The sequence below is a fragment of the Panthera pardus genome, unplaced genomic scaffold (genome assembly GCF_024362965.1).
Source record: "Panthera pardus isolate Hobbes unplaced genomic scaffold, ASM2436296v1 HiC_scaffold_13, whole genome shotgun sequence".
Classification (NCBI taxonomy): domain Eukaryota; kingdom Metazoa; phylum Chordata; class Mammalia; order Carnivora; family Felidae; genus Panthera; species Panthera pardus.
Genome location: NW_026526688.1, coordinates 172,137,224 through 172,157,149, shown reverse-complemented (window position 1 = coordinate 172,157,149; position 19,926 = coordinate 172,137,224). Strand labels below are relative to the sequence as shown.

At 42.1% G+C, this 19,926-nt stretch overlaps 1 protein-coding gene across 4 annotated transcripts in view; it reads left to right on the top strand.

Annotated features, from left to right (window-relative positions):
* The window catches only part of WDR19 (WD repeat domain 19), a 113,275-nt gene that overhangs the window by 76,912 nt on the left and 16,437 nt on the right, over positions 1-19,926 (top strand). For 3 of the 4 annotated variants that reach the window (XM_019413961.2, XM_019413956.2, XM_019413974.2), the window contains exons 29-36: positions 5,544-5,621; positions 6,905-7,001; positions 8,637-8,761; positions 12,196-12,277; positions 13,928-14,078; positions 14,961-15,084; positions 15,658-15,734; positions 16,042-16,166. In XM_019413961.2, coding sequence (XP_019269506.1) covers positions 5,544-5,621; positions 6,905-7,001; positions 8,637-8,761; positions 12,196-12,277; positions 13,928-14,078; positions 14,961-15,084; positions 15,658-15,734; positions 16,042-16,153 — 846 coding nt within the window. In that variant the 3' untranslated portion in view covers positions 16,154-16,166. The remainder of the gene's footprint in view (positions 1-5,543; positions 5,622-6,904; positions 7,002-8,636; positions 8,762-12,195; positions 12,278-13,927; positions 14,079-14,960; positions 15,085-15,657; positions 15,735-16,041; positions 16,167-19,926) is intronic. The other variant, XM_019413964.2, reaches the window with a different exon arrangement.

Sequence of the window (19,926 nt, the reverse complement as noted above, 5' to 3'; positions counted from 1 at the left end):
TAAGGCTGAGTAGTATTCCATTGTGTGTGTGTGTGTGTGTGTTCCACATCTTTATTCATTCATACTATGAATGGACACTTGTTTTCATATCTTGGCTCTTGTAAATGCTGCAATGAACATAAAGGCACATATATATCTTGGGGTGTTAGTGCTTTTATATTTTTTGGATAAATACCAAGAAGTGGAATGACTAGGGCATATGGTAGTTCTATTCTTAACTTTTTGAGGAATCTGCATACTGTTTTCCATAGGGACTGTATCAATTTTAAATCCTACCAACAGTGTACAAGGGATCCCTTTTCTCCACATCTTCTCCAACATTTGTTATCTTGTCTTTTTGATAATAGCCATTCTTATAGGTGTTATGTGATATCTTATTGTGGTTTTAGTTTTCATTTTCCTAATAATGAGTGATGTTCAGCATCTTTTCAAATGCCTGTTGGCTATTTGTATGCCTTCTTTGGAGAAATGTCTTTTCACATCCTCTGCCCATTTTTTAATCAGGTTAGTTTTGTTGTTGAGTTGTATGAGGATTTTTAAACTTTTTTTAAAAATGTTTATTTATATTTGAGACAGAGAGAGATAGAGAGCATGCGTGAGCAGGGGAAGGGCAGAGAGAGGGAGACACCGAATCCGAAGCAGGCTCCAGGCTCTGAGCTGTCAGCACAGTACAGTACCTGATATACGGGGCTCAAACCCACAAACTGTGAGATCATGACCTAAGCCGATTTCAGGTGCTCAACCAGCTGAGTCACCCAGGCGCCCCCATATGAAGATTTTTTTAAATATATTTTGGATATTAACCCCTTATTGGGTATATAGTTTCCACATATCTTCTCTCATTTCAGTAGGTTGCCTTTTTGTTTTGATGTCAGTTTCCTTTGCTGTGCAACTTTTAGTTTGATGTAATTCCATTTGTTTACTTTTGTTTTTGTTTGCCTTGCCTTTGGAGTCAGATCCATCAAGACATCACTAAGACCAAAGTCAAGGAGGTTACCTCCTATGTTTTCTTCTAGAGTTTTATGGCCTCAGGTCTGACATTCAAGTCTTTAATACATTTTAATTTTTTGTGTATGGAGTTAAAAAGTGGTCTAGTTTCATTCTTTTCAATGTGGCTTTCCAGTTTTTCCAATACCACTTACTAAAGACTGTCCTGTCTTCATTGTTTTTGCTTTTGTCATAGATAAATTGTCCCTATATACGTGGATTTACTTCTGGGCTGTCTACTGTGTTCCATTAACCTGTGTGTCTGTCTTTGTACCAATACCATACTGTTTTGATTACTGTAGCTTTGTAGTATAATTTGAAATCAGAGAGCATGATACCTGCAGGCAGCTTTGTTATTCTATCTCAACACTGCTTTGGCTATTCAGGATCTTTTCTAGCTTCATACAAATTTTACAATTATTTGTTCTAGTTTTATGAAGTATGCCGTTGAAATTTTGACAGGTATTACTTTGAGTCTGTATAGTGCTTTGGGTAATAGAGACATTTTAAGAGTATTCTTCTAATTCATGAGCACAGAGTATCTTTCCATTTATCTGTGTCATCTTCAGTGTCTTTCATCAGGGTCTTATGGTTTTCGGTACACAGGTCTTTCACCTCCTTGGTTAAATTTACTGCTAGGTATTTTATTCTTTTTGATGCAATTGTAAATGGGATTGTTTTCTTAATTTCTTTTTCTGATGTTTCACTATTAGTGTACAGAAATGCAACAAATTTTTGCATGTTGATTTTGTATCCTACAATATTTAGTTATCAGTTCTAATAGTTTTTTGGTGGATTCCTTGGGTTTTCTATATATAGTAACATATCATCTCCAATAGTGACAATTTAACTTCTTCCTTTCCAATTTAGATGCCTTTTATTTCTTTTTCTTGCCTAATTGCTGTGGCCAAATTCCATTTCTTGCCCCAGACCTGGAATCAGTCATTTCTCTAAGAAGGTCTAGTTCCTTTCAGCGAGAAATTGTTTTAGAGACCATAATTTGGGTGCTAGCAATATTCTATTTCTAAGCCTTTTCAGTAAAAGTATTGGCATTTTTTATTATGGCATAAAAATTAGTATTTTCTAAAAGTACCTGAATTTTAAGCTGGAGTGAAATTAGTAAAGTATGAAAATTATTCTCTGGCCATCCACAAAAGGCCATTTTATTTCATTATGAAAATAGTTTCATTCTCTGATTTTGTCTGCATATCCACATTTTCTAAAGCGTATTTCCTCCAGAAAGCCAGACTCAACGCTGCCAGCAACTCTCAAGAATACATTTCCCACCCTTCCTGCTAAAGATGGACTGGAATTCTGGCCCCAAATGCATAAGTCCAGAAGGGCTCTGAATTGGTTAGTTCAGGTGTCCACTACAAGATTAAACAACTGGTGGCCACAAGGATGGAATAATCTGCTTGGGCAAATTAGGTTAAATTCCAACCCCTAGACATTACACCTCTATTGTCATGGGGAATAGGGTCCTCTGAGGCATGGAAGTGTCAATGGAATACCATGGTTGAAATGAAAGTAGGAGCATTTCTCAGAAAAGTTAAAGGAATCGGTATCAGACAAAAGTATAGATGTCCCTTGCAGCTATCAAATTTTTCTCCTTTTATGAGTATTCTTTAATCCTCCCATAGCTACTTCTAGGTGTGGTGCTATATATTTCATTATAATAAATTTTACTAAGTTCAGAGACATGTGGCCTATAAAACCAACATATTTGTGTTTATTATCCATTACTAGGATAACTTCATTCATTCAGACAAGTGCATTCTGCACTTCACTACCAGAGAATTTTCCTGAAGTCCAGTTTTAAATCCTTTTATTCTCTAGCTGCATTGCCTCCCAGTTGCCTCATAATTTGTTCCCAATCTATTCTTCATGAACCACAGAAGCTTAGGTACCCCTGCAGGTGATCTTGTCTAACCTCTTCATTTTATTGGCGAGGAAACAAGAGGTCCCATAGGATGATATGACTTAACCTAAAGCCACCCAAATAGAAAGTAACAGAACTATGACTAAGTCTTCTTTCCAACCAAATTGCCTGTTACACTCCTCTGTGTCAGTAGCCTATGCTACACTAGCCTGGCCACTTCTACCCGAGTAATTCAGGGCTCCCCTTCCTGTGTTCCTTCATTCTTGTGGTCCCCTACACCAAGGCCACCCACCCTCCTACACCTCTGCCTTTCATACTCCCACGCAACATGCAAGACCCACTTCACACGCAAGCCTTTTGTGAACTATCCTCTGGATGAAATTTCACCGTCCTTAGACTCTTCTCTAAGTATTTTGAACATCACCTACCACTACAGTTATCTCCCTTCAGATTAATAGCTCCTCAAGGTCAAGGACCCATTTCTTCATAGAGTGTTTAGCACATTATGGGCACTCAATAAATATTTGCTTAGTTGAACACATGTTGGTTCCCAGCTTAGTGAACACACTATATGGATGATATAAGTTTCCTTTCAACCCTCCATTCCTTTCTTTCCTTTCCACCTTGAGACACCCCCCCCTCCATTTGAATTTCTTATAATCTGTGCACTCTTACTTGCTGACCCATAATTGAGAATATCTTGAAAATGTTCACAATTTACCAACCCCCACCCTACCCCATCCTCTACCCCTTAAGGTTCTGAAATGCATTCTTGGTGCGTGTGTGTGCGTGTGTGTGTGTGTGTGTTGGTGTGTGTATAGTACAGCCCTACTTGAGACATTACCTGAATGAACCCATGATATGGATGAGAAAGATGGGTCTTCACAGGATCTTTTAACTGTGTTGGGGGCCTTCCTTCTTCTTTGCAGTCAGGTTCTGCCTTCACCACTCTGTAAACCTTCTCTAAAAGGTCCCCACTGCTAAATATAAAAGTCTCTTCTTCTCAGTCTTCACTCCATGTTATGGGAGCATTTTACACTATCATTACTGCATCTTTCTTATGACTCCCTTAGAACACTGCTTTTCCCATTACTTCTCAAATGGTCCCTTCTCAGCCTCTTTCACCGACTCCTCTACTCCAGTATGTAAGTGTTCCTCAGCATTCTGTCTCCATCCTTCTTTAATTTTTTTAAAAAAATTTTCAATGTTTTCTTTATTTTTGAGAGAGAGAGTGCAAGCAAGGGAGGGGCAGAGAGAAAGAGAGGGAGACACAGAATCTGAACTGGGCTCCATCCAGGCTCTGAGCTGTCAGCACAGAGCTCAGTGCAGGGCTCAAACTCACAAACCATGAGATCATGACTTTAGCCAAAGTCGGACACTTAACCGACTGAGCCACCCAGGCACCCCCCTTCTTTTAATTCTTGACAGCCACATCTATTCCTTACTGGCTCCCTTTTCCATCCTAACATTTTGGGTGTGTTCAACCCTCTGAAACTCATATTTAACTGGGCGTCCTGTATTTTTATTTGCTATGTCCAGCAACATCAGATAGCACTGCTTAACATCAGTCCAAGCCCTTTATGGGTATTAACTTATTTAATCCTTAAGACAATACGGTGAGTTAGGTATTTTTTTTATCCTCATTGGGGTCCCAAGAGTAACCAGGTGATCTTTTGACCTCAGGCAGGCTGACCCCAGAGCCCTTGCTTTACCATGTCTCCATACTGGCGCATTCACCCAAAACCATCCACAAGAGCCATCGAGATGATAAGCTGTACAGGATTTCTCTTCCTTACAGCATCGCTTCCTTACAGCAGTGGCAAAAGCAGAGGCAACAGATTTGTAAAGGCTTAGCTTTCTTGGACTGACGACTACCACAGTGAGTGAAGTGTGTAGAAATTCTGCAGCCCCAAGGGCCTCTCCACCCCACACGTTCACCACAGTCTCTTCTGCACAAGGAACTTCCAAACTTTTATCTTTTTCCCTCAAGCATAGCAAGCTAGGCCACATGTTGCTCTGTCCCTCGTAACGGTTTCCTTCTTTTTCTGGTGGCTCTTTGCACTGTATCATTAATACAAGCACAGCACTGCCCTCTTCAGTGTTCGTTCCCTTTGGTGGAGCTCCAGTTGCATTGTTGGCTCACCCCTATTTTACAGACACAAGACTCTTAAGCCTCCTCGTCAGTAATTATCCCTACTAAAACACATTTCCACCCTCCGATATCGTACGTAATTTTTCCTGATCAACACCACACATCAGTGGGACTCGATGCGTTTCCTTGGGGAGCAGTGGAGACGCAGTGCTTGGTACTGTGTGCTTGCAGAAGGCCTAGTTCCTGCACTCAAGACCTTATTCTCTACGTGCCATGTTCACCTTGAGAAAGTTTTTACTGAAACATCCAAAAAGTATATTCTGTGTGTGTGGGGGGGGGGGGAGGGGGGAATGGTCTTTTGATACAGCAACTGAGAAAAGCTGTAGCTTTTAAGGATAGACTTTTATTAATGGAGACTCTACAAATAAATGAAGAAAGACCCTAAATTTATATCATGTCAGGACTTGACTATAGCCATTTTTACGATTTAATTCTATTTCCTCAGCACAAGGTTTTCTGCCCCTCCTCCCCTTCCTTTCTAATTTTAAGATGCTGAATTTACTGTTTCTTTCTCTTCCTAAACAGATTGGTCAGGCCAAAGATGAACTGCTGACCAGTCAGCTGATAGACCACCTTATGGGAGAGAGTGATGGCATGCCTAAGGTACTAGAAATGTTGTCTTCTCTTGGGTTCTAAGTATTTTAGTTACCATTTGACTTTCTTCTGCCCTGTTTTTACCTATTATGGGTTCTGCATCATGGACTTGTAAAGTTTTCTCTCTGAATATAATCTTCTAGACAGTCCCTGCATTTTAGAGGATATTGGGTATATTCACCCTTTGAAATTGGCATTGTCCCCTGTGAAACAGCCACAATCCTCTAGATAACAATTCACACCACCCACAACTTTCCTCAAATGTTAAAGAGTTTTATTTATTCTGGGAACTTTGAAAACTATTATTAGAACTATGAGCATTAATCCCTAAAAATCAGTATACTTTGTTCATATTTCAAAAATTGTGTTAATAACAATCATATTTAGCGTAAAAGTAACTCACTATAAATATAAAGTAGAAATAAATCATTAAGAACATATTTTCTAAGTATGTGACTCTTGGGAGTTCATTCAGACATTGGTCTTCTCACAGTCCTGATGGGGACAGTCCCCTTTGAGAACACCCCCGAGTTTGTTCTTCCCTTTTGTTTTGATGTCTGAGGTGATCTTCTTGTGAAGGAAGTCAAGTTACTGATTTGGAGAGAAGGTGCCAGAATGTCATAGCTGGAGAGGATGGTAGCAGTCCTGATCCCTGAGTCCATAGACGGACACGGGAGACCCAGGGAAGCTAAGTTAACCTACCAAAGGGCACAGGCCCTTACACTGTTCCAAACCACCTCACCTCATGTCCACTTATTCTAGTAATCAGGAAAACAGTGTCAGGTATATAAAATTGTCTATAGGTGAAGAGAACGGGAACAGAAAATAATCAAAGGCCAGCGTTCTTATGGGCCAGAGAAATTTATATAGGTGTAAAAACTTCTAAGTTTTTGCAAAGTTGATATAAGAATACATTTTGCTATCGCACACAGGAGATAACTCTGTGGAGTAGCATTAGGAACACAGACTCTGAAGCCTGATCACTGTGGCTCAAATCCAGACTCTGGAGAGGTCCTGTTGTGTGTGTTTCTCATCAGTGCAATTAGTGTATAACCATGCCTTCTTCCCAGGAAGAGCATGAGGATTTAAACACATTAATATTTCGCAAGTACTTAGACTATTACCTGGCACATATTAAACTATGAATAAATTCGTGATAAAAAAGTAAATTCTTTATTCAGTGGACTTTTTTAAACAATATCAAAAGTGGATTCCAACTAAAATGAAAAATTTTAGGTGTTTGTCCCCCTGGCTACTGAAGAGTGATGTTTCTCTAATGGTTTGTATGTCAGGATGCCAAGTACCTGTTCCGCTTGTACATGGCCCTGAAACAGTACCGAGAAGCTGCCCGGACTGCCATCATCATTGCCAGAGAAGAGCAGTCTGCAGGTACGTCCCTGACATTCACGTTTGTCTCGTAGTCAAGTAGTAGAATCAAGCTCCAAACTCTTTTCGAAATGCCCCAGAAAAAGTAGCCCTTTTCTAATCTAGGTTTGCTTTGAACCCAGAAGATGAGGAGAATGACCATTTCTGGGTTTCAGAGAAGTACAATAATTGACCAGCACAGGGGGATCTAGGTAACTCCACTAACGCCTTCTCTCGGTAGTGCTATTTCCTCTTCTCACGGCCTCGCAGCTCTTGTCTCCGGGACAGTGCCCTCTCCCCTCTCCAGCCCAGTGCCCCTCTCGTACACTTTGCCACACCTTCTTTCCATGCCACATATTTGACTTTAACAATATGAAAGAGATTGGAAAGTGGAAGATGGTGTGATGTTATTATTGACCTAGTTCTTAATAGTACGCAGGGACCATTTATAGAGCCTCCATAAGGCTTCTCTTCCCTTGCATGCTCTCTAAATGTTTATTGACTAAGTCAGAGAATTAGTCTCGTATCTTCACTAGTTTCTGCAAGCTGATTCTTCTAGATGTTCAGAAATATGGAACACAATTTTGGCAAATACAAAATGGAATGAGTCACTGCTTTACTCAGTTTACGTTGATCTAGCACCCACTGCGAGATAAACGATTCAGAGGACTGTGCCACAGTCCCGCCCTCAGGGAGTCCTGATTTGGTGGGAGAGAGTTGTTATAAAGGATGATAAGTGCCAGAATAGAACAGAAATCCACTAAAAGGGCACCGGGAGAGGGATCCACCTCACCTGAGGGTTGGGGGTGTTGTAGGGAGTTGGAAGATGGAGAGGAGAGAAGGCAACAGAAGTTTCAGCTGAGTTTTGAAAGGCTGAGATGGCAGAAGATGAAGGAGAAAGGCATATGCAGGGAGAGCAGCAGCAGCGAAGGAGGACACAGACTCAGAGGAGCAAGGGACTCCTGGGCACCTATTGTGGTGGGGGGAGGCAGGAGGGGAGGGCAGAGGTAGGGTTAGGAAGGTAGGAAGAGGCAGATCCTGAAGGGCTCAGGACCTTGGCTCAGGAGTTTGCACATGATCCCTAAGGCCTTTGGAGGGTTTTACGTTGGGGTGTGACCTTGAGCTTTGACAAGATCACTCAGACTTCTCAGAATAGAGGCAGAAGCAGCACAGAGGAACACCCAATAGGACACGGCTGTGGAGAGATGGCGAGAGGCACTACAGCAGGCCTGGGACCAGGCTGGATTTGGGAGACCTAGAAGGTGACTCGGAACTTGATCACCATCTGCTTTGGGGGCAGGTGGAGCCCTGAGGAAGAGGGAGGGGTCTAGGATGACACCATTTGCTCCCTGAGGGACTGGTTGGGTATTAGCACCATCAATTACCACAGGAAAAACTAAGCTACTTTATGTAAGAAATTATAAAGATATTGCTAATAACAGAATCTACTTGTAAAATGAGGGCCCACATTGTGATGAGCACCGGGTGATGTATGGAAGTGCTGAATCACTGTATTTTCACCTGATACTAATACTACCCTGTGTATGAACTCACTGGAATTTGAATAAAAACTTTAAGAAATAAAATAAAATGAGGGCCCACAGAAAGTCCTCAGATTTCATCCTTTGCAATAATGCCATCTTGCCGCCTTTTTCCAAGGAAACTATCGGAATGCACACGACGTTCTCTTCAGTATGTATGCAGAACTTAAATCCCAGAAGATCAAAATTCCCTCTGAGATGGCCACCAACCTCATGATTCTGCACAGTTATATCCTCGTGAAGGTGAGGCCTTACAGTGACTTGGGACATAATCTGCCAAGTGAGTTTATCACCCGAAGGATTTTTTTTATGGGCACCCCTCCATTGGATGAGCGTGATTTTCTAGATCTCTATGTTGTTAAGTGAAAAAAAGCAACATAGAATAATTGTACAATATGCTGCCTTTTGTGTACAAGAGGGAAAAAAATAAGAATGAATAAATATTCATTGCAAGTAAAATGAGAAATATACTCAGAAGTCTAGCTAGCAAAAGTAATTTCCTAAAGGGAACAAGACATGGGACAGAGGGGGCCTGGTACCATCCCAATCAGGCGATAAAAGGGAGCATATCTTTCTCCGTGTACGTTGTTTTACCTTGTTTTGATTTTGAAGCACATAAATGTATTACCTGGCCAAAAAAAAAAAAGACATTTTTGTTCAACCAGAGCTTCTATTAATTCTAAGATCGTGGATTTTATACAATTCCACGATTTTTAATACTATTTAGTTTTCATCTGAATATAAAAATAATACATATTCACTGAGAAAATTTAGAGAGTGTAGAAAAGTATAATGAAAAATTTACCCTTTGAGCCCATCACCATACATAACACCTGTTAACGCAGTGCTGTATACGCCCTCCATACTTCTATGAAGACATGTGTGCACGTTTTTTTTACATTAGTATTTATGTCCAGTTGTCTGTTCTGTTTTTTCAATTAGTAATTTTTTTTAAAATTTTTTTTTAACGTTTATTTATTTTTGAGACAGAGAGAGACAGAGCATGAATGGGGGAGGGGCAGAGAGAGAGGGAAACACAGAATCGGAAGCAGGCTCCAGGCTCTGAGCCATCAGCCCAGAGCCCGACGTGGGGCTCGAACTCACGGACCGCGAGACCGTTACCTGAGCTGAAGTCGGACGCTTAACCGACTGAGCCACCCAGGCACCCCACAATTAGTAATTTTTAATAAAAAACAAACTACAGCACGCAAACCTCAAATACTTGTGTGTACAGTTTTCTTAAATATTATATGTGTGTGTATCCACACACCCATAAACATATCTTTGTAAAGATACAGACAGAATCCAACCTACGTATTTTTCCAGATTTTCATTTATATCAGAATATACCTTCCCATATTAATGTTAAATTGGCATTCAGGCCAGTCCACAAGAGCTTATTTAATTTTGACAGTACCTAGGATCACAGTAGTCATATTATGAATGACTTAGATCCCAATTATCTATAACAGCAGTGTCCAACAGAACTTTCTACAGTGTTAGAAGTGTACCATATCTGTGCTGCCCCACGTGGCACCCACTAGCCTGGCTGTGGGGCACCTTAAATACAGCTGGTGCAACTGATAAACTCATTTTTTTTCCTTTACATAATTTTAATTTTAGGGGCACCTGGCTGGCTCATTTGGAAAAGCATGTGACTCTGATCTCAGGGTCATGAATTTGAGCCCCACGGGTGTAGAGATGACTTACAATTTTCATTTTAAAATTTAAACAGCCACATGTGGCTAGTGGCTACCGTGTTAGGCCACACAGTTCTGTAACACTGATTTTAAGGGAAAAATTAGAATTCCAGCTTGCAACCCCTGAGAGTACATTTCCCTCCAGAGCAGCAGGAAGATCCGTTCTCTCATGTGGAAAAGAGTAGAAAGGGAGAAGGGAGGTCTCTCTCAGCTTCAGACCTGAGTGGCAGTGCCAATATGCTGGGGGCACAGAATCCAGCAAGATGGAACTTTTGGGATCAGGGGGAGGATAGAAAGAGCTGGTGGGGGGCACCTGGGTGGCTCAGCCAGTTAAGCGTCCAAGTTCAGCTCAGGTCATGATCTCACAGTTTGTGAGTTGAAGCCCTGCGTCAGGCTCTGTGCTGACAGCTTGGAGCCTGGAACCTGCTTTGGATTCTGTGTCTCCCTCTCTTTCTTCTCCTCCCCTGCTTGTGCTGTCTCTGTCTCTCTCAACAGTAAGCATTAAAAAAAAAAAAAAAAAAAAGCTGGTAGAAGATGGGAAGCAAAAGTTAAGGAATCCTTATATAAGAAGCACCCTAAGTGATAGGGATGGTTCTCAAGTCTTTTTTTTTCCTCTGGCATTAAGGGCTGGCCTGTCACTTACATAGGACCAGACACCCTCTTCCCTCCCACTGCAGGGCCCCTGTGACTCTTCCCCTTTGCTGTAATGTTTGCCTCTTTCACAAGCACCAAACATTCCCAAGATTTTTAACTGTGATATCAGAAGTGAAACTTAACCTTTCCAAGTAAGAACAAGTTCATGTGAAAATGTCAGCACCATCTTTGACACCAAGGACTGAAAAGAGCCATCCACATTTCAGGGGATATCAAGACAGCTTTGGTGGATGTTTCCTCTCAGAGGTGGGACAGGGACTCTGGCTGAGGGACAGCCTGGGAACTCTGGGTCTGGATGACTGGGCTGGGAAGTCTGAGGCACAGAGAGTCAACAGAGGACAAACAGCAGGGGACTCCCTACCCTTTAGATTCAGTTAACAGAAGGTTGCAGTGCTCAGTAAATTCTACTATCATTCATTTGCTTAGACTGGATGCCTGGGAGTTACTCTAAACTTGCCCTGCACATTCTCACCAGTTCTGCCTCCTATTCAGTCTGTTCCCCTCACCCCGCACCCCCCACCCCTGTCAGCTGCCCCACCTTGCCTGGATGATGCAGCAACGTTGTGGCCTGGTCCTGTGGACTCTCCAGCTTCCTCTCATCTTTTTTTTTTTTTTTTAATTTTTTTTTTTAACGTTTATTTATTTTTCAGACAGAGAGACACAGCATGAACGGGGGAGGGGCAGAGAGAGAGGGAAACACAGAATCAGAAGCAGGCTCCAGGCTCTGAGCCATCAGCCCAGAGCCCGACGCGGGGCTCGAACCCGCGGACCGCGAGATCGTGACCTGAGCCGAAGTCGGACGCTTAACCGACTGAGCCACCCAGGCGCCCCAGCTTCCTCTCATCTTAAGCATCACAGACCCTGCTCGTACTTAGTACTTACCCAATCTCAGGCCCCTCCAGCCATTGCTGCCCCTTTCCCACACGACAGGCAGCGCCCTTTTCCTTTAACAACTCATCCCCTTTCAGCCTGACAGACTCGGCCTTCAGGTCTCACGACCGCTTGGCAAAGTTGGTATCATTAGCCCTCCAAAAATGGCCAGGAAGAGATGGATCAGGGATTTGAACTCATGTCACATGGTCTAAGACAAAGTAGAGAACAGAGCACAGAGTAGAGGTAAGGCCAGTGAGGCCATGGTGCCAGGCAGCAGCCGCTGGAAGAATAAAGGAGAAATTCCAAGTGCCATAAGCCAAGTAAGGCTGCAAGGATCATGGAACGACCCTGTTCAGGGTCATAATCAAGGAGGGATTATTTTATTTGGGGCAATAAAGCATGAATTAGGTTGAATCAAAATCTCTAAGAAAAGTGAAACATGTATTTCAGATTCATGTTAAAAATGGAGATCATATGAAAGGGGCACGTATGCTTATTCGGGTGGCCAACAACATCAGCAAGTTTCCGTCACGTGAGTACTATCTGAGAAGAGCTTGTTACCTGCACTTCTGCATTCGTGTGGCACTGTGAGATCGATAGTCACTAACTCTGCAGCCACTATAGTAGAACGGTATGCCAAGACCACCTCCAGGTTTGGCAATTCACTAGGACTCACACAACTCGGCACATCGTAGTGCCGAAGGCTACGATTTATTTCAGCAAAAGAATACAAAACCAAATTGGCAAAGGGAAAAGGCACATGGGGCAGAGTCTGGAGGAGCACAGGTGCAAGCTTCCAAGGGTCCCTTCCAAATGGAGTCACACAGGACACACTCGACTCCTCCAGGAATGAGTTGTGTGACAGCACACGTAAAATGGGGTCTCCCAGAGGAGACTCAGTGCCCAGGGGTTGTACGGGGGCCTGGTCACATCAGCACCTCCCGCTTGGTATGTACTGAATTTCCAGACTCCCAGAGAGCAGGTGTTCAGCATAAACCACATTGTTTGTACCAAGAGTTTAGGCAGTGAGCCACTCTTATCAGTTCTGGAAATGGCAGAAACTCCTCCAAAATCCGAGCCCCACATGCCAGCCAAGATCAAGCAGATCTTTCTAAGAATAACCTCAAAACTACACACATGGGTACTATTATTATTTTCCCTATTTTATACTTGCCCGAGATCACACTATTAGCTAATAAGTCTGACTCTCTTCTCAACCATGATAGGCCATGCCCTCTACAAAAGGTCCCATTATCCCATATGATGTATCATTATAACATTCTTCAGTTAATAGACTTTCCCACATTCTACGACAGGGCAACACAATTTTTCTGTAAAGGGCTAAACGTCTAGGCCTCGTGGGCCAAACGGTCTCTGTCACAACTACTGTTTCTACGTAAACCGTACATGAGCATGGTTGTGCTCCAAAAGAACTTTACATTTTTGGACATGGACATTTGAACCACATATAACTTTCATATGTCACAAAATATTCTTTTGATTTTTTTCAACCATCGAAAAATGTAAAAGTCATTCTTAGCTCATGAGTCGTACAAAAACAGAGGGCCAGATTTGGCTCACAGGTCATACTGCACCAACCCCTGTTCTCTAAATATATTCTTTTCTGTTACATGAAAAAAACTTTAAAATAACCATATACCATGCTGGCAAATGGTGTAACAGGACACACACTCTCACGACTGCTGGTGGGAATGGACATTGGTATATGCCTTTCTAGAGAGCAGTTTGGCAATTTGTGCTAAGAGTGTTTTTTAAAAGGTCATGCTCTTTGATCCATTAATTCACCTTCTGGGTATCCGTCCTGGAGAAACAGATGCATGGAGAGAGGTTAGTGCATAACATTATTAATCTCCCTTACCATGCATCGGCAGTCCTGTCAAATGCAAAACCTTATCTCACCGGTAACGGGAGGATACATGCAGATGACCTCAAGCAAGTGCCGGTCCAAGTGTTCCATGGCAAAACACAGTATAATCACAGGAAGGACATTTTGATAAGCAGCGACTTCACTGCTGTGTCCTGTCCTCGTTTAACAGGTCACACATCTGGTTCTTTGCCAGAAAACGCACATTTAGAGAGGTGTGATCCTGTTTTCCTCCTGAACAGGGACAGAGTCATGACGGTAGGAGCACTGTGCTTTCTGCTCTCGCTTGTTTTGCAGACATTGTGCCCATCCTGACATCTACTGTGATCGAGTGCCACAGAGCAGGCCTGAAGAACTCTGCTTTCAGCTTCGCAGCTATGTTGATGAGGCCCGAGTACCGCCACAAAATAGATGCCAAGTACAAAAAGAAGATCGAGGCTATGGTCCGGTAGGCAGTGACAGCTCTTTCTATCTAATCACACTTCACAAATGCGTTTGTTAGAATACGGCTGCTAGTGTGCAGGCTCGGTAAGAGAATGGATGGGGGGCAGCAATCAGGACTGTATTCAGCTACCAGCAGCAGAAAACCCGACAATGGCTTGAACAAGTCAGGATTTCTTTGACTCCTACACAAAGCATCACAGTCCAGGGCTGGTGCTGCTGGGTCCTGATGCCAGCAAGGACAGATCCCTCTGCCTTCCAGCTTTGCCATCCAGAGCATATAGAATTTCTCTCCTCATGAAGAGGCAGGTGGGGAGAAAACGTAGGGGCACGTTTGCCCTGACATTTTGGTGCCACGCCTGGGCACTAGCTTTGAAGAGATGCTAGTTAAGATTTCTCTACAGCTGTGAGGTCTGATATGGTAACTGCTAGCCACGTGTGGCTATTTAAATTAAAATTAAATTTGAAATTTAGTTCCTCACATCACCCATATTTCAAGCGCTCAGAAGCTTCATGTGACTCATGACTACCATATTGGAGAGCACAAGATTAGAACACTGCCGTTGTCACAAGGAAGTTCTGTTGCACAGCCTTAGACAGTCTTTACCACTTGAGTATACAAAAGGGAGAGACAGAGGAGAAAAAGCAAGCTTACCCCTCAGTGACCCTAGAAGAGAGGACACAGCAAGACCCACCCATGTTTTCTGCCATTTACTGTGCCGTGAACTCTAACTCCTGCATGTGGCCCATATACTGTTACGGTCTGACCAATCTTAATTCCTCTTCCCCCCTCCTGAGCTAGAGTGCAGGCTGATGCCGAGCTTCTCTCTAGTTTCAGATTCTGACTGTGAAGAAGTAGGCCTGTTAAACACATGATTCTTTCTCACAGGAGACCTGATACATCCGAGACAGAAGAGGCCACAACCCCATGTCCCTTCTGCGAATTTCTTCTCCCAGAGTGTGAACTCCTGTGTCCCGGATGCAAAAATAACATCCCATATTGCATTGTAACAGTAAGTTTCTTTTTAACATATACTCACAATCCATCTGAATACTTGCTGTGTAAGAAAAAACACACTTGGGAATCAGATGGTCCTGGCTTAAGGCCTTTTTCTGCCACTTTATTGGCTATATAACCTTGTGCGGTTTGCTTTACCTTCCTGGGCCCAACCCTAACAATGCGTGCCTAGTGAGATAAACTGCAGGTTGAGGACAGAACATGAAGTCCTAGGACACTACCTTGGCATACTGTAGCACTGCATAAGTGGTGGGTTTTAGTATTAATTTTCATATTAAGACCTATTACAAAAATTTAAATACAGATTATTTGTTAATCACTAGGCTAACATAAGCTTTATTTTAGAGGAAAATAAATTTAGGTAATGATGTCACAAAATTGAACACCCTTCTATGAATGTGAGAAATGAAATCTGGCTTCAGTCTGTTTGACGCCATCAATCACCTACGTGAAATACCAATTTCATAATTTAGAGGTCTGGCTTTTAACTTGGATACGTGTATCGTAACTGAATGATGGCAGGAATTTTTTAAATGATGAATTTTACTTTTAAATGTACTCTTTCCAGGGTCGCCATATGTTGAAGGATGACTGGACTGTGTGCCCACATTGCGACTTCCCTGCCCTGTACTCAGAATTTAAGATGTAAGTGTGCATTGTTTCATTCCGCCACACGGATGAGGCCTTTGATTCAACCACTCTTTTATTCTGAGGTCTCCTTATTCATGTTCCTAAAGACCCAAGTTGTCTTCTTGGAAGAACTTTCTAAATGACCTTTGTGAACATTATCCTTAAAGGGGACCTTGCGTGAGGACTGAATATTCCTAATTCTTAAACTGCATGATGAACATGACTAAGGAGGTGTAGACAGGAATAGCTGTTTTTCACGTTAGAATAACCCAAAGATAAAGGAATGTATTTAATTTTACTCTGCCTTTCCCTCCCCAAACAGCATGTTAAATACTGAAAGCACATGTCCTATGTGTTCAGAAAAACTAAACTTTGCTCAACTAAAAAAAATCTTGGACTGTACCCAGTACCTGCGAACAGAGGTAGAGCAGTGAGTCGCGCGTGCAGGTAAGTGCCAGACAATTCACTCATTTCCCAGGGCATGAGGGTCCACAGAGTAGACACGGCTTTACAGTTTGTATTGGCAACACCTCCTTTTTGTGCATCATGTAACTTGTCAGATTTGAAGAATCTACAACAAACCTTTGGTGTGCTTAAAAAATGCTAAAACGCAGGTTGTACAGTCTCCATGGTGACAAAGGCTATTTGGCCAACCAGCATCATGGATTTCAACTATGCTGTATTTTATCAAACCACATGTTCTTTTTAATCAGTCTGTTAAAACCAGAGCCAGCTTATGAACAATGGAGTTTTTTTAAGTTCTGAATATATTATAAAGGTTTTGGCTTCCACAGATTTGAAAAATCGCTTCTTTCCAAGTCTCATTTTTGCCACATGGAAGCTATACATACCCTTTCCATTTGAATTCCACTGGCAAGAATTTACTCATGGCCACAAATACTTCAAAGGGAGGCAGGGAAATGTGGTGTCTGCCTGGGAAGCCAAAAGCCCCGCCCACCCAAACCCGGGTGTCTCGTTGAAAGGAAAAAGTGAGATCGGTTCCTGACACGGTATCTACCCTCACTTGGTTAAAATGGAACTCTGCGTTTTCTCACTACCTGCCTCCACAGTCGCCTTTCCTCAGTAAATAGCAGCTCTATTCAACTAGCCGGTCAGGACGGAAACCCAGACGTTATCGGACTCCTCTTATCCTCGCCCCTTCCCCCAGTCCATGGGCAAGTCCTCTCGTCCACCTGCAGTGTATCAAGTTCCCTTCACAAACCCTCTGGGAACTTTCTACTACACCTGCAAAAACAGCCTCCGCCTCCCCCTCCCGCTCACTGTGCTGCAGCCCTGCTAGTCTTTGCACAGCACCTGAGAAATCTTGCATTCCCACCAGTGGCACACAAAGGCTTGTCTGCCTTTTTGTTTATAATGTCCCAGTGGGTGTAAAGTGGTATCTCATCGTGGTTCTGATTTCCATTTCCCTAATGACTAAAGATATGGAGCATCTTTTCATGGGCTTTCTGGCCATTTTTGTACCTTTGGAGAACTGTCTATTCAAGTCCTCTGCCCATTTTTTAACCTAGTAATTTATCTTTTTGTTGGGTTATAAGAATTCGTTTTTTATTATTTATTTATTTTGAGAGAGAGACAGACAGACACAGAGACAGAGAGCGAGCAGGGGAGGGTCAGAGAGAGAGGAGGGGAGAGAATCCCAAGCAGGTTCCACACTGTGAGTGCAGAGCCTAATGTGGGCCTCCAACTCACGAACCGTGAGATCATGACCTGAGCTGAAATTCAAGAGTCGGCCCCTTAACCAATTGAGCTACCCAGGCGCCCCAAGTTATAAGAATTCTTAATAGACCCTAGATACAAGTGTTTTACCCAATAAATCATTTGCAAATATCCTCTTCTATTCTGTGGAAGTATTTTTTACTTTCTTGATAGTATCCTTTGATGTAAAAATTTTTATTTTGATGAAGTCCAGTTTATCTTTTTTTCTGTCTTTAGTTATATATGCTATATGCACTTTTGGCGTCATATCTAAGAAAATATTTACAGCTGTTTCGCTCTAAGAGTTTTATAGTTGTTGCTCTTACATTTATATTTTTGATCCATTTAATTTTTGTGTACTGTGTTAAGTTAGGGATCCAACTTCCTTCTTTTGCCATGTACATGTCCCAGGACCTTTTGCTGAAAACTATTCTTCCCCATTGTTCCTGGGTTGTCTTTTAGTTATTGAGTTGTAAAACTTCTTTATTTGCATTTCCTAGATACAAATCTGTGAGATACATTTTGCAAATATTTTCTTTCTGTGGCTTCCCAACTCATTTCCTTAATGGTGTCTTTTAATGAGATTTTAATTATAATTTATACATTTAAAAATTTTATGGTTATTGTGTCCTGTCTAAAAAAATATTTGTCTACTAACAAGTCATGAGCATATTCTAATAGGTTTTCTTCTAGAAGTTCTAGGTCTATGACCCATGTTGAAATTATTTTTGTTTATATGTGAGAGGAGGATTGAGATTCCCCCCATCCTGCAGCTCCCTCAAGCAGATATACAGTCTTCCAACACCATTTGTTGAAAAATCTTTCCTTTCCCCGTTGAATTGCTTGGGTGCCTTTGTTGAAAACCAATGAGGTTTTAAGTATAGATGTTTCTGGACTGGACCCTCTCTTCTTTTCCATTGATGTATTTGTCCCCTATTTTAATACTCCATGGTTTTGGTTACTGTGACTTTATGACACATCTTAAAGTCCGGTACTTAAAGATCCTCCAGCACTGTTACTTTTTCCGAGATTGTTTTGACTACTCTTTTTTTTTTTTTTAAATGAAATTTGTCAAATTGGTTTCCATACAACACTCAATGCTCATCCCAACAGGTGCCTTCCTCAATGCCCATCACCCACTTTCCCCTCCCCCTCACCCCCATCAACCCTCAGTTCTCAGTATTAAGAGTCTCTTATGGTTTGCCTCCTTCCCTCTCTGTAACTTTTTTTCCCCCTTCCCCTCCTCCGTGGTCTTCTGCTGAGTTTCTCAGAATCCACATATAAGTGAAAACATATGGTATCTGTCTTCCTCTGCCTGACTTATTTCACTTGCATAACACTCTCCAGTTCCATCCATGTTGCTACAAATGGCCAGATTTCATTCTTTCTCATTGCCAAGTAGTATTCCATTGTATATATAAACCACATCTTCTTTATCCATATTCAGTTGATGGACATTTAGACTCTTTCCATAATTTGGCTATTGTTGAAAGTGCTGCTATAAACATTGGAGTACAAGTGCCCCTATGCATCAGCACTCCTGTATCCCTTGGGTAAATTCCTAGCAGTGCTATTCCTGGGTCATAGGGTAGATCTATTTTTAATTTTTTGAGGAACCTCCACACTGTTTTCCAGAGCGGCTGCACCAGTTTGCATTCCCACCAACAGTGCAAGAGGGTTCCCGTTTCTCCACATCCTCTCCAGCATCTATAGTCTCCTGATTTGTTCATTTTAGCCACTCTGACTGGCGTGAGGTGGTATCTCAGTGTGGTTTTGATTTGTATTTCCCTGATGAGCGACATTGAGCATCTTTTCATGTGCCTGATGGCCATCTGGATGTCTTCTTTAGAGAAGTGTCTATTCATGTCTTCTGCCCATTTCTTCACTGGATTATTTGTTTTTCGGGTGTGGAGTTTGATGAATTCTTTATAGATTTTGGATACTAGCCCTTTGTCCGATATGTCATTTGCAAATATCTTTTCCCATTCCATCAGTTGCCTTTTAGTTTTGTTGATTGTTTCCTTTGCAGTGCAGAAGGTTTTTATCTTGTTGAGGTCCCAATAGATCATTTTTGCTTTTAATTCCCTTGCCTTTGGAGATGTGTCAAGTAAGAAACTGCTGCAGCTGAGGTCAGAGAGGCTTTTTTCCTGCTTTCTCCTCTAGGGTTTGATGGTTTCCTGTCTCACATTCAGGTCCTTCATCCATTTTGAGTTTATTTTTGTGAATGGTGTAAGAAAGTGTAAGAATTCTTCTGCATTTTGTTGTCCAGTTCTCCCAGCACCATTTGTTAAAGACACTGTCTTTTTTCCATCAGATATTCTTTCCTGCTTTGTCAAAGATTAGTTGGCCATACATTTGTGGGTCCAATTCTGGAGTCTCTATTCTATTCCACTGGTCTGTGTGTCTGTTTTTGTGCCAATACCATGCTGTCTTCATGATTACAGCTTTGTTGTAGAGGCTAAAATCAGGGATTGTGATGCCTCCACTTTGG